Raw genomic sequence first — 24,364 nt, forward strand, 5'->3', positions numbered from 1 at the left:
TGACTCTCTCTCTCTCTCTCTCTCTCTCTCTGTGTCTCTCATGAATAAATAAATAAAATCTTTTTAAAAAAAATATATATATATACATATATAGGGCAGCCCAGGTGGCTCAGCGGTTTAGCGCCACCTTGGGCCCAGGACGTGATCTGGAGACCTGGGATCAAGTCCCAGGTCAGGCTCCCTACATGGAGCCTGCTTCTCCCTCTGCCTGTGTCTCTCTCTCTCTCTCTCTCTCTCTCTCTCTCTCTGTCTCTCATGAATAAATAAATAAAATCTTTTTTTAAATGAAATTAAAAAATAAAAATAAAAAAATACATAAAGAACTTATGTAACCCAACACCAAAAAAACTAAAAAAACTAAAATCAAAAAATGGGCAGAGGACCTAAATAGGCATTTTTCCAAAGAAGACATACAGATGACCAACAGTCCTATGAAAAGATGCTGAATATCACTAATCAACAGGAAATGCAAACCATAACCACAATGAGGGGCACCTGGGTGGTTCAGTCGGTTAAGCGGCTGCCTTTGGCTCAGGTCATGATCCTGGGGTCCTGGGATCCAGCTTCTGTTGGACTCCCTGCTCAGAGGGGAGCCTGCTTCTCCCTCTCCTTCCTCCTCCGCCCTCCCCCTGCTTGTGTGTGTACCTGCTCTCTCTCAAATAATAAATAAAATCTTAAAAAAAAAAACACATCTCAGCTCGATAGTCATCTCCTCCAGGGGTCCCCACTCTGAATATTCTTTTTGTGTATTCCTGTTACACTGTAACCTGTGACATCACACATGTATGACATTACACACCTGTGCTACCTAGTGATTGGCTATTTACCTATCTGTCTCTCCCATTAGATTTCAAGCTCCTTGAAGGTAGGGAGTATGTCTTTTTGAATGCTCTGTGCCTAACACAAAGCTTCCTGTCACATAATAGACAAGTTTTTTGCTGAATGAATAACTGACCTTGATACTTCTCTCTATATCATGCCTCATAGAGAACCCATCAAGTCCCACCCACCATCAAAATATTTCTCAAATTCATTGATTTTTCTTCATCTTCATCACCACTACTATGCTTCAAGCCACCATCTCCTATCACCTGGACCACTGTCACAGCCTCCTAATTATCATACTACTTTCTCCACTTGTGTCCCTCCAATCTATTCGCCATACAACAGCCATTGTGATTTTTTTTTAAATACAAATCTTATTATGTCACTCTCTAAGTCAGAAACTCTTCAATGAAATCCCACTGTTCTTAGAATAAAGTGCAATGCACTTAAGTTGACCTACAAGGCCCAAACTTCTCTAGCCTCCAGTCTCTTAGCTTCTTTTGGGGTTTCCAACTTGCTGCTATCCCATCACAGGGCCTTTGCATATGGATCTCCTTCACCTAGGACATTCTTCTTTTTCATCTTCTCTTAACTTGCTCCCACTCATATTTCAGAACTCTGCCCCAGTGTTTATTCCTTAGGAAAGCTTCCCCTGACCCTCTTGATGAAATCAAACTTGCCATTGACTTTCTCAGAACCTTTATAGTATCTATCACTGCTTGTTTTTGTTTAATGTCTGTTTCCCACTCCTTTCAATTGTCTCTACCACCGAAACTCCAATGGCACATAAGAAGCCCTCAATAGGAGTGTCTGGGTAGTTCAGTCAGCTAAGCATCTGCCTTGGGCTCAGTTCATGATCCTAGGGTCCTGGGATCAAGCCCGCATGGGGCTCCCTGCTCAGCAGGAAGCCTGCTTCTCCCTCTCCTTCTGCCCTTCCCCCTGCTTGTGCTCTCTGTCAAATAAATAAATAAAATCTTAAAAAAAATAGAAGCCCTCAGTAAATGTTTGAGAAGAACTTACTGTCATGCCATACAAAATTGAAAGAGCCAGTCCCTTGGGGAAAATGCACTGTGCTTTCCCCACTGCCACAGGATCTTCCAACCACACACACCTCTCAGGGAAAATCTCCTACAAGTAGACTGTCCTCATTCACACATGAAGCTGAAATTAGGGCAGGCAGAAGACAGGCTAAACAAAGAGAGACTGGAGCATCTACCAAGCAAAAGTGTTGTGGTTATCCTGCTGTAAGGGCCTAGACTGCAGAGTTCCAAGATGAGTCCATTCCTCAAATAGTATGTCCTAGTCCATTAGTTATACAGCCACAGGATATGGTTGTCAGGGAAAACTTTTCAGAAAGTTGAATGCTACATTATGTAGCAGCCCTAGTTACTTCCCAAGTAGTATTCATTATGCTCATTAATTTTTTAGCTTAATAAACATATCAACTGCCATAGAAATAACTTTATCATTAAAGAGAAACATATTTTTCTCATTAAGCCAAAGAAAGGGCAAAACTCTCAAGCATACCACCTCGAAGAGTTTCTTCAGGCTTTCTGTTCTCCACAGCAACTATTCAAAACTTTCCCAGGTCCTCAAAACTCTGCCCCTTCCCCTTGAGGAACTCAAGGATGAATTCCCTTGTCATTCACTAGGAAAACAGAAGCCATCAGAGAGAAATTCTTCAAATTCCTCTCCCCAGCCCCTTATTCCCACCCCTACTCCCATCTTCAATGGCTCTGTATCAGATCACAAATTTTTAATCTGGAGACGCCTGGGTGGCTCAGTGGTTGAGCATCTGCCTTCGGCTCAAGGCATGATCCTGGGGTCTCAGGATCAAGTCCTGTGTCAGGCTCCTTGCAGGACTTGACACTCAACCACTGAGCCAACCCAGGCTTCCCTATTACATTCTATACTGCCCTCCTAAGGAGCTTGGCTCTATCTCCTCTCTGTTCCGTGGCTTCAACATCTTCCCCCATACTAGCTCTTTCTCATCAGCTTTTTAAATTATTATTATTGGAGTTCAATTTGCCAACATATAGCATATCACTCAGTGCTCATCCCGTCAAGTGCCCCCCTTAGTGCCCATCACCCAGTCATCTCATCCCCCCCCCCCCCCCCCCCCCCCGCCCACCTCCCCTTCCACTTCCCCTTGTTTGTTTCCCAGAGTTAGGAGTCTCTCATGTGTTGTCACCCGCTCTGGTTTTTCCCACTCATTTTCTCTCCTTTCCCCTATAATCCCTTTCACTATTTTTTATATTCCCCATATGAGTGAAACCATATGATGATTGTCCTTCTCCGATTGACTTACTTCACTGAGCATAATACCCTCCAGTTCCATCCACGTCGAAGCAAATGGTGGGTATTTGTCATTTCTAATGGCTGAGGAATATTCCATTGTATACATAGACCACATCTTCTTTATCCATTCATCTTTTGATGGACACTGAGGCTCCTTCCACAGTTTGGCTATTGTGGACATTGCTTTTAATTGAGCTGGGCCTCTCCATTTTATAAAATGCCCTCCCTAGGTCTACCATACTCTAGCAACCGTCCTATCTTCCCCCTTTGCAGTCAAAGTTGAAAGAATTGTCTACACTAGCAAACTTCACTTCCTCAGCTTCAATTACTCTTCAGCCCACTGAAATCTGGCCTTTGGCTCTAACTTTCCACTGAAAGACTGCTCTTGCCAAGGTCACTAATAACCTTTTCATTATTAAATCCATTTTAACTTCCTTTCAGACATTTTTTTTCTTTTCAGACATTTAATAGTATTTTTCATTGTTGACTACCCCATATATCTTAAAAAACTCTCTTCTCATGGTTTCTAGGACCTTATACTTTCTTGGTATTCCTCCCTACCTCTTTGCCAATTCTTCTATTTTTTAAATTTTTATTTAAATTCCAGTTAGTTAACATGTAGTGTTATATTAGTTTCAGGTGTACAGTATAGTGATTCACCTCTTCCATACATCACCTGGTGCTCATCACAACTTACACTCTTAATCCTCATCACCTATTTACCCATCGCCCTTCCTCCCCCCTCTGGCAACCACCAGTTTGTACTCTAACCTTAAGGGTCTGTTTCTTCATTCGCCTCTCTCGTTTTTTCCTTTGCTCCTTTATTTCTTAAATTTCACATATGAGTGAAATCATATGGTATTTCTTGATATTCTTTGCTAGATCATCCTCCTTTACTCAATTTCTAAATGTTGACGTTCCTTGGGGTTTAGTCCTGAGCACTTTTCCCTCTCTACCTTCTCTCCTTGGGTTGATCATATCCATTCCTATGGGCTTCAGTTAGCTTCTAGAATGGGTTTCTGACTTGGGTACATAAATTCAGACAATTTGTAAACTTGAACAAGTAAAAACATATTTTTATTTTCACCAATCTAAATGAAATTGAAATTGAAATTTTTAATTTCACCAATCATTTCACTAAATGAAAATTTAGTATTTCTCCCAATTATGAATGTAGGCAACAAACCACAGTAGTATAAACCAGTGTCTGTGACATTGCCATTATTAGAAATCATATACTTAAGATAAATTTTTAAAAATCATATGCCGTTTAGGGGCACTTGGGTGGTGGCTCAGTTGGTTAAGCATCTGCCTTCAGCTCAGGTCATGGTCCCAGGGTCCTGGGATCAAACCCCACATTAGGTTCCCTGCTCAGCAGGGAGTGTATTTCTCCCTCTGCTTCCCCTGTCTGCTCGTGTTCTCTCTCTCGCTCTCTCTCTCAAATAAATAAAATCTTTAGAAAATCATATATAGTTTAATATATTACACTTGTTACAAATATCTCAAAATATTATTTATGCTTATTACTTCAGTATATAGTAGTTATTAGATACACTGCTAGATCTCTTTATTTAATGAGTCAATAATTACATATTTCACATCACAATTTTTGTATTTGACAACTATTTCAGTATAATTCATTTATAATCCTATGCATTTTGTTTGGTACATTTAAAAACATCATTTTGAGAGAAGGTTCACAGGCTTCCCCAGACCGCCAATGGCACAAAAAGTATTAAGGAGCCCTGTTCTAGATGCTGATGATCCCCACCCTGAATCCATCTTCTGAACTTCAAGTCCATATATTTCCATTCTTTCAAATTATTGTTAGAATGATTTTTCTCTCCCCAAGCACTGTGCCTAGTCTTAATATAGCTCTCTACACACTATCTTGTAATTACTTGTATCCTCTACTTGAATATAAGTTCCATGGGTACAGAAATATTTATCTTGACTATTTTGGGATCTGCAGCATTAAGCATGGTATCTGGCATTATAGGAGCACTCCATAAATGTTTGTTGAATAAATGAATGATTGGATTGAGCTTTAGCCTGACGATTAGCAGCAGCTCAATAAAAAAGTTAAAGGATATCCAAATCTTAATTTTTTTTTTCTGACAGATAAATAAGGCTACTGAAAAAAATATTGTTACTGAAGTATAAGAGGTGGGAAAAATTAATTTTAATTATTTTATTTGAAAACTTAAATTTTGTAAGTGCATACTGTGGCTTAGGAAAATTGATGAGACCCATTCCCTCAGTAATATCCATTTTTTGCTAAAATATTAAATTGACTTTCAAATAGTGTATTGGGGACTTGTACATTGTGAATTTGAGACCCACATTGGGTGTAGGTAGAGATTACTTAAAAATAAAATCTTTTTTTAAAAAAAGAACACCGAGTTCTAATCTTCAGAGCCTTATATTAACTACAGACATCATTATTTTCACTGGCCTTCACTAACCATTACAATGGGGGGATGCAGAGGAAGAGGGAGAAAGGGAATCTTTTTTTTTTTTTTTTTTTTTTTTTTTTGGAGAAAGGGAATCTTAAGCAGGCCCACGCCCAGCCCAGTGCAGAGCCTGACACGGGGCTGGATCTCACAACCCCAAGCTCCTGACCTGAGCTGACATCAAGACCTGGATGCTTGGGCAGCCCAGGTGGCTCAGCAGTTTAGCGCCGCCTTCAGCCCAGGGTATGATCCTGGAGACCTGGGATCGAGTCCCACATCAGGTTCCCTGCGTGGAGCCTGCTTTTCCCTCTGCCTGTGTCTCTCTCTGCCTCTCTCTCTCTTTCTGTGTCTCTCATGAATAAACAAATAAAACCTTTAAAAAAAAAAAATCGGATGCTTAACAAACTGAACCACCCAGGCACACCATTACAATTTATTTTTAAGTAAAAACAAAGAGTTACTGTACCATAAAAGAATAGTTTGGGGACACTCTGAAACTTTTTTTTGGGGGGGGGTTATTGTTTCCTTCACTGTGCATTAGTTTTTTATTTTGATGTAGTCGCAGTAGTTCATTTTTGCTTTTATTTCCTTTGCCTAAGGAGACATATCTAGAAAAGTGTTGCTATGGCCAGCCTCAGAGAGATTATAACCTGTGCTCTCCTCAAGGATTTTTATGGTGTCAGGTCTCTAAATGGTCTTTAATCCATTTTGAGTTTCTTTTTGTGTATGGTGAAAGTTAGTGGTACAGTTTAATTCTTTTGCATGTGGGGGATCCCTGGGTGGCGCAGTGGTTTGGCGCCTGCCTTTGGCCCAGGGCGCGATCCTGGAGACCCGGGATCGAATCCCACGTCAGGCTCCCGGTGCATGGAGCCTGCTTCTCCCTCTGCCTGTGTCTCTGCCTCTCTCTCTCTCTCTCTCTGTGACTATCATAAATAAATAAATTAAAAAAAAAATTTAATTCTTTTGCATGTGGCTGTCCAGCTTTCCCATTGTATATTCATTCTTCCTTTGTCAAAGATTAGATGATCACATAATTGTGGGTTTATTTCCGGGTTTTTCTGTTCTATTCCATTGAATCTATGTGTCTATTTTTATGCCAGTACCATACTGTTTTAACTACTACTGCTTTAAAATACCTTAATTTTGTTAAGAAAAAAATCCTATAGACTTATATCCAGGATGGTTTAACCCCTATAACACTTAAGAATTACTACAAGGCTGGGATCCCTGGGTGGCGCAGCGGTTTAGTGCCTGCCTTTGGCCCAGGGTGCGATCCTGGAGACCCGGGATCGAATCCCACGTTGGGCTCCCAGTGCATGGAGCCTGCTTCTCTCTCTGCCTCTCTCTCTCTCTCTGTGTGACTATCATAAATAAATAAAAATTAAAAAAAAAGAATTACTACAAGGCTGAAAAGTACCTCCTTACCATTTAATAAGGAGAAACAGTTCTTCAATACCTAATGCAATCCCATTTTCCCTATCTTCTCTAAATAGCTCCCTCTGTGCTTTTAATAATGCCACAAACTTCTTTATTTGAATTTGATAGAATATTTGATATGGAGAAATAAACTTAAAAATAATTTGATTTTTTTTTAAGATTTTACTTATTTTTTCATGAGAGACACAGAGAGGCAGAGACACAGGCAGAGGGAGGCAAAGCAGGCTCCATGCAAGGAACCCAGTGTGGGACTCAATCTCAGGAATCCGGTGTCAGGCCCTGAACCAAAGGCAGACACTCAACTGCTGAGCTACCCAGGCATCCCTCATTTGATGTTGCTTATACACAGAAGTTCAGGCATCTCCATGGTGAGATTATGTTGTCAGACTATGACACAAAATGATTATGATGTCATAAACTAGAACAAGCTTGAACCATATCAAATACAGGAGTCTCCTTGGCAGAAGAGACATTTGAACAAATCCCTGGACATGAATCTTTTCATTTGTGTCCTACTTTTATTCATTTGGACAAACAGTTGTTTAAATACAAACCAAAGTGATGAATCTTCTACTACAGGTATGTGTCTAACCTTAAAATTTAGAAATTAGGATCTATTATGTTATATACTTGAGCACTTAATTAGACAAGCTATGTTTAAGAGATCTGCTGTTTCTTGAATGTTGCCACTAATAGGTCTTTAAGAATTTCTAGGAAAACATCTAAGAGTTTACCTCTGTGTGAAAAATACAAGTAACATAGAAGCATAAATAGACATTTTGTCTGCCTTTACTCCCCTTCCCCACCCAATCCACCAACCCCTGCCCTCAACTAATTTGGCATGGTACCTAACATATAGTGGGCTTCAACAAGAGTTTTTCTTGTCCTGTCCCCTTTCCCACCGTACACATTCACACACAAACATTAACACTCAAGGGATGCCTGGGTGGCTCATTAGTTGAATGTCTGCCTCAGCTCAGGGAGTGATCCTGGATTCCAGGGATTGAGTCCCTCATCAGGCTCCCCACAGGGAGCCTGCTTCTCCTTCTGCCTATGTCTCTGCCTCTCTCTCTCTAGGTCTCTCATGAATAAATAAAATCTTTAAAAAAAAACATTAACACTCAAGTGCATTCACATGTGCAAGACATACAGACACTTAAAATCCTAGGTAATGGGGTGAGCAAGTCATAATGCAGAGGTAACCAAGGTAATTGCACTGATTAGCTGGAGATGCTTCCCAGATTTGGCTTATGGGCATGAGCTAGCTTATATTGCTTTTTATACTGTGGCTCGGAATGTGATACAGGGAGGAAAATGACAGTGGAACACTGATCTTCCTTTAAAAAATCATTGATGAAAAGATTTGATTTTGATCTTTACTGATACACCATTATTAAATGGAAGGAAACTGGATTACCTAACACATTTTCTGGTGAAACAATCTCTTTGACAGGAGCTAAGCACGGTGAACCAGTGGAGAATAAAATGGACGATGTCAGGAGACGTCTACTCATTATCGTAATTGGCATTATGATCACATCTTTTGTCTTTACCTGTTTTTGTTTTCTTCATTACAACTGTATGAGTGACGATGCACCCAAAGCCGGAACGTAAGTTTTACATTCTTAAATTAAGAATGCAAGGTGTGTGTATACATGTAGTGGTGGTTTCATTGTTGTTGTGGTGACTTAATGTTAACCCCGGATTGCTAAAGAGCTCATCTTCTGGGTGGATTCCTTCACTTCAACAGTATCAGCTCTTAAATATTCTCAAGTACATGATCAATTCTAGCATATTCTAAAGCTCTCTCCTGCTGAGGGTTCAGCTGAGCCCCAAGCTATTAATTTCATCATAAATTGAGTCTAGGAAAAGAATGGGCTTGACTATCTGAATAAGACAGGGAGAATAAAGAAGGGGAGAGACTGAAACCAATATTACACTGTATGTTACCCAACTAGAATTTAAAGAAATAATTTGAAAAGAGAAAAAAAAAAGAAGAAGCAGAGAGAGAGCTGGGTCTCTGCATTCCAAAAACAATAAAACATTTTGGATATTCTACCATTTTAAAGCATAACAGCATGAAAAATTATTTACTGTTGTTGTTCTCATTGTCTCAACTCCCTGCCTTTCCTATAGGAGGATCAGGCTGGCCCTCATATAGCAGTTCTCTAAAAATTTCACAGTATAAGGACTGCTGACTAAAATACACCAGTGCTCTGTCCCTTTATTTCTAGAGTAATATTGTGGATATAAATATGCATGGATAGATAACTTGATGGTCATAGTGACTCTAGTCTCAGAGTTTATTCTTTCCTTATGACAAGTTGTGACAGCTGTGTATGAGTTGCATATCAACCTGCAACTTTTCTTAAAGTTTAATTTCTAGAATAAGTGAAATACTCCCTCTTCTTCTCAACAGTAGACTTGAAACAACTTTGTGTCATTCCATATGCAGGCTATTTGGTTATCTAATGTGTCTAAAATCATAAAAGTATTCTCAAGAAAAATAAGTATTCAGCATGCATTCATATCTGTAACTGAAATTATGGCTTTCACCACACTCCAATTCTGTGTTCAATTTTCCCACTAGAGCCAAAAAAAGATGAAAAAATATAAACTGACATGGTAGCCTGTGTTTTCTGGTGATAGCAATATTACTCTTTTATTTTAAACTGTTTTATTCCAAATTTCCTATTATTTTCAGGTTCAAGAAAGAAGATGTGACAGCCAAGCCGTTCAGATCATCCAAAATATCACTCAGTCAATCCAAGATAGCCACTCCATGCGGTGTAGAAAAACAAGCCATGTTACCCAGTACAGATAAGTTTTCTGGGCCCTCAAGTCCAGAAAAGTCATCCATGCCATCCACCGCAGAGAAGTCAATCAGGCCCTTATATCCAGGAAAGCAATGTTTATCATCTAGTACAGAAAAGTTAAACAAGTCATCAAGTCAAGAAAAGTCATGTAGGCCATCAAGGCAACCAAAAAAATTGAAGTCATCCTACCCAGAAAAGTCATATAGAATACACAGTCTAGAAAAGCAATATAAGCTAGCTCATGCCCATAAGCTAGGTGGTCAGGCCTGTTCATCCTATTCAAATAAGGCAGTGAAGCCACCTTGGCCAGACCATCTACAATATCCAGACAGGCCAACAAAGCCATCTTGTCCACGAAAGCGAAAATTGCCACCCAGGCGATCCAGTTTTCAGAAATTAACCAAATCTCCCAGATATCGTAATCTAAAAAGGTCAGTTAGTACCGATAGGGCATGCATATTATCTAGGCCTCAATTAATCAAGCCTTGCCGATGCTGTAAGGAAAAATGCCTTGTTTGCAGAGCTTCTTCTGAGCCTTTGGTCAATGTTTCTGAGGCAATGAATGGAAATGCTCAAAACTCACCTTTTCCAAGTGAAGCAACATCCTTTTCCAAGTTCTTTCATAAGGCAGATAACAGAGACAATGCACTCTGTGGCAATATGAGTAGCAGTGATTTGATGACATATGACAGTGATGACAGTGATAGGGAGGTAACCATTATTTGCAACATAAAATGCAATGAGGCCATCCTTAAAGATGCCCAAGAAAATTAAAGACTCAATAAAAATAAAAACCACCTGTTAAGAAGCAAACTTATACCAACTATTTTATGCTCATCATCCTTTAAAACACCGATAGCTGAACATCTATTTGCAATTGTTAAGATTAGCCCTATCCATCTTGGAAGCAATTTATTTAAAAAATACTAATTAAATGTATGACATAACAAATGATTTTACTGTTATTATTGAATTTTAGAGGCAAAAGGCTCTTTTGATGTATCTTACTTAGATCTGGTCACTTGGAAGGAAACCATAAGCACATGTGCACATGCAAACCATGGGTATCCTGGACTCCTCTTTCCCTTGGATTAGCCCTTAAATGAAGTCTCAACCCAATTACGTTTTTTTTTCTCAAGTTTATATTTTAATGTTTATACACAGTCCTCACAGTTTAAGACTGGCTTCCTGTAGTGCCCAGTGCTTAGCAGAAATGGCTGTTATGTGCTTAGCTCTGGTGGAGTTAGGGAAACTCCTGATAGCCATTTCTAACATCAGTCTCCTTGACTGCTACTTATTGTTGTGACCATTTAATAAGGTATGTAAATGTGCAATCACTATGTTTTACACCTAAAACTAATACAATATCATATGTCAACTATTCTTCAACTAAAAAAAAAGAAATACTGAATTCAATAAAATTAGGTCATGTTAACAAAACTAAAATAAATCAAAATAAATAAAAAGCATTGTGGGAGCTATAACTTGATTTCCTACTGCCATTTTTTAAAAGACAAACTATAAAGGGTTAAAATTTTCCTGGGTTAGAAAACTCTGGTCTTTTTTTTAATAATTTTTTTTAAACTTTTATTTATGATAGTCACACAGAGAGAGAGAGAGGCAGAGACACAGGCAGAGGGAGAAGCAGGCTCCATGCACCGGGAGCCCGACATTCGATCCGGAGTCTCCAGGATCGCGCCCTGAGCCAAAGGCAGGCGCCAAACCACTGCGCCACCCAGGGATCCCAGAAAACTCTGGTCTTAAACATTGTATGGTCTCATTCATTCAGGGAATATAAAAACTAGTAAAAGGGAATAAAGGGGAAGGAGAGAAAATGAGTGAAAATATCAGTGAGGGTGACAAAACATGAGAGACACCTAACTCAGGGAAACAAACAAGGGGTAGTGGAAAGGGATGTGGGCAGGGGGTTGGGGTGACTGGGTGATGGGCACTGATTGGGGCACTTGGCGGGATGAGCACTGGGTGTTATGCTATATGTTGGCAAATTGAACTCCAATAAAAAAAAAAATTTTAAAAAAGAAAACCCTGGTCTTTTTAAAATTCACAAATACAAGTGAAATTTCTGATTAAAATTTTAAATTGTTTACTATTTTTAAAAAGTTCAAACATATACAAAAGTAGATAGAGCAAGTAGTATAATGAACACCCATATAAGCATTGCTCAGGTTCAATAGTAATCATTACGTGGCTAATCTTATTTTATTTATACTTTTATTCATTGCCCTTCCCATTTATAGCTCTAAAAGATGATGACTTTTAAAAATACATACACAGGGACACTTGGCTGGCTCTGTTGGTGGAGCATGTGACTCTTGATCATGGGGTTGTGAGTTTGAGCCCCACGCTGGGTGTAGAGATGACTTTTTTAAAAAGTACATGCACACACTACCGTATCTCACCTAAAAATTAACAATAATTCCTCAATAACAATTATCCAGTCAGTATTCAAATTTCCCCATCCATCTCCTAATTTTTTTTAAAGATTTTATTTATTTATTCATGAGAGATACAGAGAGAGAGGCAGAGACATAGAGGGAGAAGGATGCTCCCGGCAGGGAACCTGATGCAGGACTCAATCCCAAGACCCTGGGATCAAGACCCGAGCCAAATTCATATGCTCAACCACTGAGCCACTGAGGCATGCCTCCTAGTTTTTTTTAAATTTGTTTTTATTGAAGTTCAGTTTGTCAACATATAACACCTAGTGCTCATCCCATCAAGTGCCCTCCTCAGTGCCCATCATCCAGTTACCCCAACCCCCTGCCCACTTCCCCTTCTGCAACCCTTTGTTCATTTCCCAGAGTTAGGAGTCTCTCACGGTTTGTCTCCCTCTCTATTTTTTTTTTTTTAACGGCTGCTCTGTTCAGATGATCTGATCAGCGTTTGACAGCATCTAAGGTTAAATTTTCAAAATTATGTCACTGGATAATCTGGCTTCATATTATGCAATGATTTTAGAGTTAATCTGAGCTGTTAGTAGCCTGGAAATAGTAGAAGTTGAAATTGTATGGTTCTCAGTTTAAATTCAACCAACGTCTTAGTAGGCAAAACTAAATAATCTAAGCTTTCCCATTTTGAAGCCTAGAGATTTGTAATACTTTAATATCTGTGAATATTAATATATAATTAAAATAACCAACTGGCAGTGACAACCAATGATAATGATATCTTAAGGACACAGTGCATGAGTATGTAGCTCCTTTCTAAACCACATTTAATTATAGAGCAGGGGGCAGCCCCGGTGGCTCAGCGGTTTAGCGCTGCCTTCAGCCCAGGGCGTGATCCTGGAGGCCCAGGATTGATTCCCACATCAGGCTCCCTGCATGGAGCCTGCTTCTCCCTCCGCCTGTGTCTCTGCCTCTGTCTCTCTCTCTCTCTGTGTCTCTCATGAATAAATAAATAAAATCTTAAAAAAATAATTATAGAGCAGGAGGAATGCCTGGGTGGCTCAGCGGTTAAGCGCCTGCCTTCAGCTCAGGGTGTGATCCTGGGGTCCCAGGATCTCAGGATCGAGTCCCGCATCCAGCTCCCTGCATAGAGCCTGCTTCTCCTTCTGCCTGTCTCCGCCTCTCTCTCCCTGTGTCTCTCATGAATAAATAAATAAAATATTTTTTAAAAATTAAAAATAATTATAGAGTAGTAGTCTGCAGAATATTTGAAGCTCATTCAATATGTAAAATTCTAATACATTAATGGGGGCTTCACACATAAAGCCAGCATAGAATAAGTAATAAAAATATGTACTGTGAAATATGAACTTTCTGTACAAGTTCAGAAAAGAACTTGAACCAAAAAAAAAAAAATTTACCAGTGGAAACTTGCCCAAGCTAAAAATTCAAGTAAGTTCTATCATTGCAATAGATAGTCCTTAGTACTTCTTGGAAATGTCCTGATTTAAGTAAGAAAGTCCATATTTCTATTTCCTGGCTTTCTTGCAGCACTGTCTTATCTCTCATGGTACTTTATTTACACTTCCCTTCTCTCTCACTCTTATTTCTTTTCTGCTGTTCAGCAGGCCAGGATCATATGCTCAATGGGCCCAGGGCTTCCATACATTTCCATTCTCCCTCCAGAAGACCCTGTGAAGTCAGTTTCAAATATGGGACTTCCCTCTCTGGCTATCCCCACTCTCTGTTGAATCTGCCTTTCTCACACTCATCTCCAAAACTCATACCTTGCTCCTGGCTATGGGACTGACATGAATTATATTTGGCTCCTTTTATTTAGTACAGCTCTTTCTAGAAGCCCATCACTTAAAAAAAAAAAAAAGGTACTAAACGGTTAGATTTCAAACATTGCTCACATATATTTTCTACCTGAAACTATATAATCATGGAGCTGAAATGATGCTTCAATATCCTCTCTTCTACCCTCCTGTGGGAAGGGGGAGCTGTGAAGAGCTGAAGGAATGTTCATTTGGCAAGAAGACCACTTTTTACCAGTGGTGGGGAGGCCAGAAGAGCATGGCATGGTGCCAGGGATCACAGATCTTTAAATGGCCAGAAAGAAGTGATATACCACAGGTGGGATGATTATGGTACTGTCAAACAGAGACTTAGGAAAAATCTTCAGCTTTATCAGTTCCCCAAATCCTATAGTCCCCACCATACTGCATGCATTCCCTATAAAATTAAAAGCAGCAAAGGAAAAAAAAAAAAGAAGTCAGAAAAAAGCTCTGTTGGAGCTTCAGCCAAGTATCTCCTTAATTGTAACTCAATATACAACCCTCAATTATTCCTGTGCTGCTGTGACCTTAGAAAACAAGAGTTAAGCATGATTAATTAGTTTTGCAATTATTTATATAATGCATAGAAAGGGCCACTTTTGAAATAAGCAAGGGCTAATTATAGCTTACATCTAAGAACTTTCAGATAGCTCTACTTGTTTAGAATTATCCCCTTATATGTCTGAATCAAAATAACACATTGAAAAGACTGCAGAAGGAGAAAAAATAAATTGTGATAAATGTCACATGTATTTTACTTTAAAAAATAAAATATAGAAACAATATAGCCATTTTTCTCTGAATAGTAGAAATTTCTACTAATAAAAATTCATATATATCTTCTATCATCAATCTCTTCCCTTAGTCACCTATTTTCCTAGCAAAATGGACTATTTTTTAATAACTTTTTGAAATGATCAAAGGCAGGTAACTGCAAAGAGTAAAAGAAGAGAGAAAGGCCTATGATGTGGAATGGCTAGAATAAGTAGTCCTACAAATATTAAGAGTGGACTATATCTCTCTGCTATTTTGCAAAATAAGAAAATCAAGGGGTGCCTGGCTGGCTCAGTCAGTAGAGTGTGTGACTCTTGATCTTAGGGTTGTGAGTTCAAGCTCCAAATTGGGTGTGGAGATAACTTAAAAATTGTTTTTAATCTTTAAAAATCAATCAATCAATCAATCAATATGAAAATCAATATTAAATTGCTTGGCTACAAACTGGAATACAAGAATGTGGCTGAGCTTCCTACCTTTACTTTCCATGTGTTCATCTAAATAAATAAAAAGGTATTCACTACAAAGTTAAATAAAATTCTCATGTACTACAGAACTAATGGTAGATATTATAGATTATTAACAATAAAGGCAGTCAGCTTCTGAAAGTGATAGTTGTTGGCAAAAGGAATATATCTCTGTTGTGTAAACAAGTCTCTTTTATAAACCTTAGTTTTGTTCAAAGAACAGCAGTGACAAAGAGTGGAATTGTTGAAAATAAAGCTTTCTATGCTGATCTCTTGTGGTTACTATAGAAAATAATAACAGCATATTATATACCCACTTAAAAATTGAAGTGATGGATGAGTAAGTTATTTCAGGATCTATATCACAATTGCTAGCCTAGGAGACTGTCAGCAAACCAGTCTGAAATACCATAATCTAAATCAAGCCACTTTTCTTGTTTCATTTGCTGTTACCATGCACCAAACAATACATGTCTAAAATCGAGATTTATGGTATACTAGAGCTTTAAACCTCTTTTATGCTGTAGCCAGTCTCCCAAAGAACACCTCCCCTATTCACTACGTGGGTACTCAATGCTGGATGGGATAGAAAAAATATTTTATGTGTGACTATGACATCCCATGGGTCCTGTATGTATGCCAGAGTTTGTTAGTTTCTTTTTCTAAAGCTTACATTTTGGTGTATGCTTCTGTCGTATCTGCGGTAATATGGATCGAGTTTTATTCAAGTATATAAGGCCTCAGAGGTCTGCCACACAAACAGTCTACATCAAAACACTTTGTAAGAAGTATTGAAATAAGAGGAGAAAGAAATCCAGGAGATGCCACAAGAGATACATGGTTTATGAATGATGGAATACCTTTATAGGCTGAATTGTGCCTCTCCACCAAATTCATACGTTGAAGTCCTAACCCTCAGTACCCTAGAATGTGGCTTTATTTGGAAATAAGTTCATTGCAGGTATAATTAGTTAAGATGAGGTCATAGTAGAGTGGGCTCCTAATCCAATATTACTGTGTTATTATAAAAAGGGGAAAGTTGGACCTAGACAAGCAAACAGGGAGAGTGCCATGTGAAGTTTGGAGTTATGCTGCTACAAGTCAAGAAATGACCAAAAGCTGAGAGAGAGACCTGGAAAAGATCTTTCCCTAGCATCTTCAGAGGGGGACATGACCCTATTGACACCTTGATCTCAGACTTCTAGCCTCTAGAACTGTGACGGAATAAATTTTGGTTGTTTCAGCCACCCAGTTTATGGGTACATTGCTATGGTAGTCCTAGGAAACTAACCTACATGGCGAAGATTACTATTGCCTGGGGGTGCCTGGGTGACTCAGTTGGTTAAGTGCCTTCGGCTCAGGTCGTGATCTCAGGGTCCTGGGATCAAGCCCCATATCGGGCTCCCTGCTGAGCCGGGGAGTCTGCTTCTCCCTTTCCCTCTGCTCTCCCCCACCCCCGCTCATGTACTCTCACTCAAGTAAATAAATAAAATCTTAAAAAAGAGGTTGCTATTGCCTAAAAAATAGTTAAAATCAAACAAAATATGAGGGGAGTGCTAAGGAGGAAGGTATCCTTTACACCCCATCAATTGCACTGACTCCTCCCCTAGGAAAAGGAGTGACTAATCTGATTGGTCAGAGTTCAGCACTCATAGACAAGGTCACTGCCTTGAACAGTGATTCGTGTTTGCCATGCTCTCTGCACAATCTGTGAATAGGTATGTGAGAAAGCTCTGGGGTCCTCATTCATTGTTCTAGTTGGACAAGTAGACACTCGCTCTCTCCATATGTGAATATACAGGCTGGCCCCAAGATTACAATTCTAGTGTAAAGTTGGAGGCCCCCTTCCTACTTGGAAAGTGTAAGTGGCATCTACAATCAACCTCATAATGGCACACTGTGTTAGGTTATTGGGCTTCAGCCAGCCACTAATGAATAAATCAGTCCTCTGTTACCAGTGCATTGTTTTTTATTTGGTTATTGAAGAGGAATGAGCAGTCCTAAATATCCTAAACAAATCCTACCCAAGAGTCACAAGCCCTGGTCAACACTACTTCAACTTCTTTTAAGAAACTCTTACAGTAAAGTTATTTTTTGAAATTGTGACATTTGTTATATATTCATGTTGCTCCAAACACTATTGAGTGATATACATAGAAATAATATCAGTTAGACTCTGCCTCTGAACAGCTTCTATTCTTCTTTTTTTTTTTTGAAAGATTTGATTGAGGGATGCCAGGGTGGCTCAGCACCTGCCTTTAGCCCAGGACGTGTTCCTGGAGTCCCAGGATCGAGTCCCACATCGGGCTCCCTGCATCGAGCCTGCTTCTCCCTCTGCCTGTGTTTCTGCCTCTCTCTCTCTCTCTCTCTCTCTCTCATGAATAAATAAATAAAACCTTTTTTTTAAAAAAAGGAAAGATTTGCTTGCTTGATTGATTGATTAAGGTGGGGGAGGGGCAGAGGGAGAAAGAACCTCAAGCAGACTCTGCACTGAGCACAGAGCAAGGAGCCTGAGGTGGGGCTGGATCCCCTGACTCTGAAATCATGACCTGAGCCAAAACCAGGAGTTGGACTCTTAACTGTCTGAGCCACCCAGACGCCCCCAGCTTCTATTCTGTGGAAGAGATAGTCCATTCCCCTCCAAAAAAAGCTCTACTAAAATTAGCCTGAAAGAAAATAGCAAGTCTTCAAAAATAGAGCCAATAATAGTAAGACATGCACTATTCTAAACTTGTACTATTGCTGTGGCCACACTGAATCTCTAATAGAGATATTTTTAAGTTTTAGGATTTTTATCCACACTCCAAGGTAACAGCTATTGACTTACTGGAAAAATATCACTGTACCAGTTCAAGGAGTGAGTCTAAAGGAGGAGGACTCAGGGATAAGGTTGAGAGATGTAGCAAATAAAAATACAGGACGCTGGGGCGCCTGGGTGGCTCAGTCGGTTAAGCAGCCAACTCTTGATTTGAGCTCAGGTCATCATCTTAGAGTCATGAGATGGAGGCCTACATGGCACCACATTAGGCTCCTCACTCAGTGGGGAGTCTGCTTCTCTCTCCCCCTCTTCCTCTACCCTGCCCCCCACTCATGCTCTCTTTCTCTCTTTAAAATTAATTAATTAATTAATTACAAAATATAGGATGCCCAGTTAAGTGTGAATTTCATATAAACAATGAATAATTTTTTGGCATGCATATGTCAAAGAATATTCACAATTTACCTGAAATTCAAATTTAATTGGGCATCTTGTTTTATCTGGCAACTGCTCAGGAAGGACAAATAGGAGAATACATGTAAGCAGATTAGTCAATTTGCCAACTTCTTCAGGTTTATGCTGGAGAAGCTTATAGCTTCTGAGAGGGACAGTCCTTCCAACAATGTGATTCCATTCCTCTAAACTCTGGAGAACCAAAAGTAGACAACTGACCTCCTAGGAGCCCATAACTTGGTCGGCCATCAGATGTGGTTTCTTGAGAATTTTCAGTAAGAGAGACAGACTCTAGTGAGAGAACTATGTGGATGCTTGAATTAAATAACATGTAGAAAAAAATTTTTAAAAATAAATAACATGTAGAGTATGGCTGGGAAGGCATGTTAGGTAGAAGGTAGATGATAGTCAAAAGAAAGAGGACACAGAGAAGCATAGAAGAGAGAAACACTATGCAGTCGCTGAGAGAAAGAGTAAGCAACCTGTTTCTGCTTGCCAATTCTAGTTCCAATCACTCTATAACCTGGCTGTCATTCATAGTCCAGACATTTGTAATATTTGTTGTATTCTTATAGTAAATGTCCCTTTCCTAAACTGGTTTGAACGAGTTTGTACTCCTTGTCACCACTGATCCTCAACTAAGACATGGTGTGAACAAGAATGACAAATGGCTTCCATCTCAGGTGATCACTCTGATCTATTCACATAGCTGTGTAGAGGGCTGGATTGCAAAAGATCATGGGATTACTTCAAAATTCAGTGACAAAAAGTACCAAGATTGACTAGCATTGTCTGCTATGAACTTGAGAGCGGGGAGTAGCAACATATGTGCCATATATTTGCCATCCCTGCAATTGAGGAAGAAATTGAAATAAGCATACATGTTCCTCTAAAATATGCGAAAGGTCATTGTGTAAGTACATTAAGGAAATATAAGGTACACAGAAAAACCCAAAATATATGTAATTTCATCAATCACAACAGTTTGTTGAACTTTTGCCTGTTTCTTAAAAGTGTTTTTTTTTTTTTAATTTTTATTTATTTATGATAGGCACACAGTGAGAGAGAGAGAGGCAGAGACACAGGCAGAGGGAGAAGCAGGCTCCATGCACCGGGAGCCTGACGTGGGATTTGATCCTGGGTCTCCAGGATCGCGCCCTGGGCCAAAGGCAGGCGCTAAACCACTGCGCCACCCAGGGATCCCCCTTTTGCCTGTTTCTATCAGTTCTTTATAGTTATGTAATACTTAATTTCTTTCTATGGAAGGTCACGGACAGAAATGAATAAAATCATTTATTTTTCTGGCAGGCTTCGTTTGGACTATGTTGATATTTAAACAGTTCATGGAAAAGTATGTCAAGGCTATAAATAAATTCTCTGTACATTCAAGATCATGAATATTGTTTATGATCTGGGCCAAGAACAAAAGCTGATTAGAGAAATTGCCATATATTCCTGAGACAGCTTTAGTTTAAACCAAAGAATGTTGAACACCAATAAAAAATAAATTAAAAAAAATAAAAAAAACCCCAAAGAATGTTGATTTCCCCACTAAATAACAATAATTAATAACAACAACAAATATTAATATGATAGAGTGGGTAGTTAGTTAGATATGAGCAGGAAACAAATGCTTTCCAACTGATTAAAAGGAAACCAAGTTCCAAACAGCAGGGAAATATGGTGGGGAGGGGTTATGCATGTGTTGTTCCCTATAACCACTGCCCTACAGCAATCTATGGCTTCATTATAATACATTTATATAAAAAATAATAATAATAAAAAAAAACATTTATATTGCAGTTTTGACCCTTCAACCCCCCACCCTCATGGGTGCTATGACAGTTCAGACATGGACCATATAGGGCCAAAACCTTCCCCTCCCACCAGGTAGGAGGAGTCCCTTAGATGATTGGAAACAACCTCAGTCAGATGACACTAGCTATGATCCATAAGCTATGCAAACACACACAAAAAAGACAATCCTGACCCCTAGTGCAGTTGGCATCTCTGTGCCTACCCACACTCCCATCTTGAGAGTGTATTCTCATTTCCTGCTATTAAACTCTTGCTTACTTGAGAGTTTGGCTCTGAATTCTTTCTTGGCCAAACTCAAGAACCAAGGTCAGCATGGAGGCAGAAAAGGACTCACTGTTGACAAATATGGCACTTTGTGGACTGCCAAAAAATGAAATACTCTCACATCTCTCTATTAAACACAAAATTGCTGATATCAGGGACTCTGTACATATTACAAATACACCATCCAGGAAGCACTATCCCTAAATTAGAGTGAATCACAGCAATCATCAAGAGTCCTGCCCTATAGGGAACTTGTAGGTAGACTGAGAAATAATTGATGGAGGCAGCCCAAAGGAGATAATGATCTAGTGAGCACTTAAAAAGGAAAACTGTTGCCTGACAAATATACACATTTGGTCCATTGATCTATCAACCCTTTTGTAATTTTTCTATTCCTCTAACTGAATTTCATTTGGATAACCATGTTGGGTTGGGGAGGGGAATGTGTCTGTTGGAACCTCATAGTGATTAGACCTGGCTAAAACATGCTACAGAAGCCTGAGGGTCAGTGAAAGTATGCCTGACCCATGGTAACAGTAAAACAACAATTAATGATAGGCAATTGCCCAGCAGTCATGAAATGACAGTTACCAGAGAAACAGACTAATTATTAACTATGACTTTATAGCTGAGCAGGAGTTGAGACATTACCAATCACAGTCTTAGAAGTGTTCTGGAGGAGAGGAGCTAATTAACTTCTTGTGAAGAATGACAAGACCATTGTTCCTTTGAAGTCCATACTCTATCTGGTTGCCTGGGTGATTCTGGACAATCTATATCTATGTACATACATAGAGAAGAAAGCCGCTTTACTCTGAATATTAATGAAATGAACAGTGTAAGTAATTTTTGGATGGGTTTAATCTTTTTCTTTCTTTTTGGTGAGTGTTCTCTGTTCAACCCAGGGTTGGTTAGGAAGATTTTCATAAAACATAGGTCTGGTAGTATGGTATAAGGAGGGTGGAGTAAGAAGGAGGTACTGAATATCAAAAGGTAGGCCAACTGGGGCAGAGGGGACACTTGGCTCTCTCCACAATTCTAAAGAAGGTATTGGCCAGAGTAGCTGGCAGTCACAAGGTGTGATCTGAAAGGCAGGGAGCGAGTGAAACTTCACTACACACCCAAATAGTTTACCTATTGATACTTAAATCCCATCACCATAGACTCATTACTTTGGTTCAGCATTGCTCATTCCATGTGCTTCTTTATAAACATCTAAACACTTTTAAAAGTCTCCAGGGATCCCTGGGTGGCGCAGTGGTTTAGCGCCTGCCTTTGGCCCAGGGTGCGATCCTGGAGACCCAGGATCGAATCCCACGTCAGGCTCCCGGTGCATGGAGCCTGCTTCTCCCTCTGCCTATGTCTCTTTCTCTCTCTCTCTCTCTGTGTGTGACTATCATAAATAAATAAATAAATAAGAATTCAATCTTTAAAAAAAAAATTAAAAAAAATAAAAGTCTCCAAATTCTTAGATTGAAGAGGTTTATCAGATCTTATTCTTCTATTCATAAGGGAAGATTACAGAAGAGCCCTGGGCTCCTTAGGTATGAGCTAGGAAAAGACAGTGTGAAAATGAGAGGCATGGGAATTTGAGAAAGTCTAGTACATACCTGTTGGGATGTTTATCTGGCTCACCTCAATTGATTTCCTATTTTGCTGGGAGCTCTCCTTTGGAGAAGAATCTCCTAGTTTGCTGATGGTTTTCTGGGGGAGACTGAATGCCTGACTAAGTGAGGATAAAGACAAAGGCTGCCCATCACAGTGTCATCTAATCTGCCTGGCCATTATATAAATAATAGTGAAAGGGAATAGAGGGGAAGGGAGAAGAAATGGGTAGGAAATATCAGAAAGGAAAAAAAAAAAAAAAGGAAATATCAGAAAGGGAGACAGAATATGGAAGACTCCTAACTCTGGGAAAGGAACTAGGGGTGGTGGAAGGGGAGGAGGGCGGGGGGTGGGGGTGACTGGGTGGCGGGCACTGAGGGGGGCACTTGACGGGATGAGCACTGGGTGTTATTCTGTATGTTGGCAAATTGAACACCAATAAAAAATAAATTTATTATTACAAAAAAAAAATCTGCCTGGCCATTAAGTCTGGTGTGCTGAGAACTATTCCATCATCTTGTGGTAGGTGTATATGTGAGATGGAGCTGTAATGAACTAATACAAATTTGTTCCTTAGTGAGTCACAGGAGCCATATCAGGTAAAGTGGTGGTAGAATAAGGGAAACTTGATTTGCAGCTAATAAGGAGATCACAAGGAATGACTTTTATTTAGAAGGGGTTCCTTTTATTTAGGTTTAGGATGAAAATTTAGATAGGGGAGCCTTGTTGTTGTATGTAGAGGCGGGCATGAGGTGGCACGTGAGGCTTAAAGAAACATGCCTATACATACATTGTATGTTATGTAAATGAGGCTTGTGCTCCTCCTTGGGTGGAGATTTTAGTATTATACTGAGGTAAAGATAACTGTTGGTCATTCCATGGATCATTCCACGGCCCATCTGCGCAGGTGGAGTTGGGAGTTAAGTTCAAAGTGGTCTGAGTGTTCTGGGCTGACTGGAACTCTTTGGGCAGTTGCTATTGCTTGAGGGGTAGTTTTGGTTTCCACCACAGGATGCTATATGCCCTTTGGGTCTTTTGTTAAGAGATTAGCTAGAAAGAAGAACTTAAGGAAAAATATGGGACAAAGGTTGGTGGGTACAAGCAGGTGAGCAGTAGAGATCAGATCTTGGAGTCTTGCTGGTGACACAGCCTAAGTAGGCACTGAAGGCATATATCAGTTTCATGCACAGGTGGCCCAGACTCCCACAGCACATCCCCCTGCCATACTGCTGCCCCTTACTCAACCCAAATCTGTGGCCTCGTGGTAAGTTACCTATGACCAAATGACTTAAGATAAAAAAGAAATACATGAGGGATGCCTGGGGGGCTCAGTGGTTGAGCGTCTGCCTTTGGCTCAGGGTGTGATCCCGGAGTCCTGGGATCAAGTTCTGGGATCAAGTTCCACATCGGGATGTGATCTTAAAAAAAAAAATCTTTTTAAAAAAAAAAAATCTTAAAAATCTTTAAAAAAAAAAAGAAAGAAAAATACATGAGCCTGGTTTACATATAACTTTGCATAGCTAACCTGGCACCATCTGAAAGTAGATGACTGAAGCACTACAACCCCACCATGAGGTACCCCAGAAAGATACTAGGGAAGAGAAATCTTCCCAGTAGACAGAGCTTTGAGTAGCAGATCGGGTTGTCTATTATGTCTAGCAGAAATGACCTGAGGTGCAGATCTACTCTGACTCACAGGCAGTGACTGGTGGGTTAGTTGGGACTTAGAACAAGTTTCAAACAGCAATCTAAATATTGCCACTTGGAAATCTGAAATTTTATCTGCTAAAAATGGCATGTAAAATTCGTAAGTTAGAAGTATTTTTTTTTAAATTTTATTTATTTATTTGTGAGAGACACACAGAGAGAAGCAGGGACATAGGCAGAAGGAGAAGCAGACTCCCTACTGGGAGCCCAACGTGGGACTAGATCCCAGGACCCCCGAGATCACTCCCTGAGCCGAAGGCAGACGTTCAACCACTGAGCCACCCAGGCGTCCCAGTTAGAAGTAATTTAATAAATCATCCAATTCCCTCATTTTCCCATGGAAAAAATAAGGTCCAGAGAATGTATGTGATTGGTCCAAGGGAAGTTCTAGATAACAGCCAGAATTGACATCTCCTGGATCTCAGTTTAGGGCTCTCCCCATA

At 39.7% G+C, this 24,364-nt stretch overlaps 2 protein-coding genes and 1 long non-coding RNA gene across 6 annotated transcripts in view; 2 read left to right on the plus strand and 1 right to left on the minus strand.

Moving 5' to 3' along the window:
* Positions 1–24,364, minus strand: part of LOC144308471 (uncharacterized) — a 349,376-nt gene that overhangs the window by 317,331 nt on the left and 7,681 nt on the right. The window lies entirely within an intron of this gene.
* Positions 7,433–10,780, plus strand: CXHXorf66 (chromosome X CXorf66 homolog). Its single transcript, XM_077887820.1, has 3 exons — positions 7,433–7,592; positions 8,467–8,623; positions 9,718–10,780. The coding sequence occupies exons 1-3, from the start codon at positions 7,505–7,507 to the stop codon at positions 10,601–10,603; spliced, it is 1,131 nt and encodes a 376-aa protein (XP_077743946.1). The 5' UTR covers positions 7,433–7,504; the 3' UTR covers positions 10,604–10,780.
* The window catches only part of ATP11C (ATPase phospholipid transporting 11C (ATP11C blood group)), a 194,406-nt gene continuing 191,407 nt past the window's right edge, over positions 21,366–24,364 (plus strand). Inside the window, exon 1 of the mRNA XM_077889005.1 lies at positions 21,366–21,447. The gene's annotated coding sequence lies outside the window, so the exon portion shown is untranslated. The remainder of the gene's footprint in view (positions 21,448–24,364) is intronic.

The sequence above is a fragment of the Canis aureus genome, chromosome X, assembly GCF_053574225.1.
Source record: "Canis aureus isolate CA01 chromosome X, VMU_Caureus_v.1.0, whole genome shotgun sequence".
Classification (NCBI taxonomy): domain Eukaryota; kingdom Metazoa; phylum Chordata; class Mammalia; order Carnivora; family Canidae; genus Canis; species Canis aureus.

Excerpts from the sequence above, each read along its gene's own strand:
- CXHXorf66 (XM_077887820.1), top strand. The coding sequence starts at position 7,505 with ATGAATCTTTTCATTTGTGTCCTACTTTTATTCATTTGGACAAACAGT. Across the intron at positions 7,593-8,466 it reads TGATGAATCTTCTACTACAG|GAGCTAAGCACGGTGAACCA; the intron begins GTATGTGTCTAA and ends TCTCTTTGACAG. Across the intron at positions 8,624-9,717 it reads GATGCACCCAAAGCCGGAAC|GTTCAAGAAAGAAGATGTGA; the intron begins GTAAGTTTTACA and ends TATTATTTTCAG.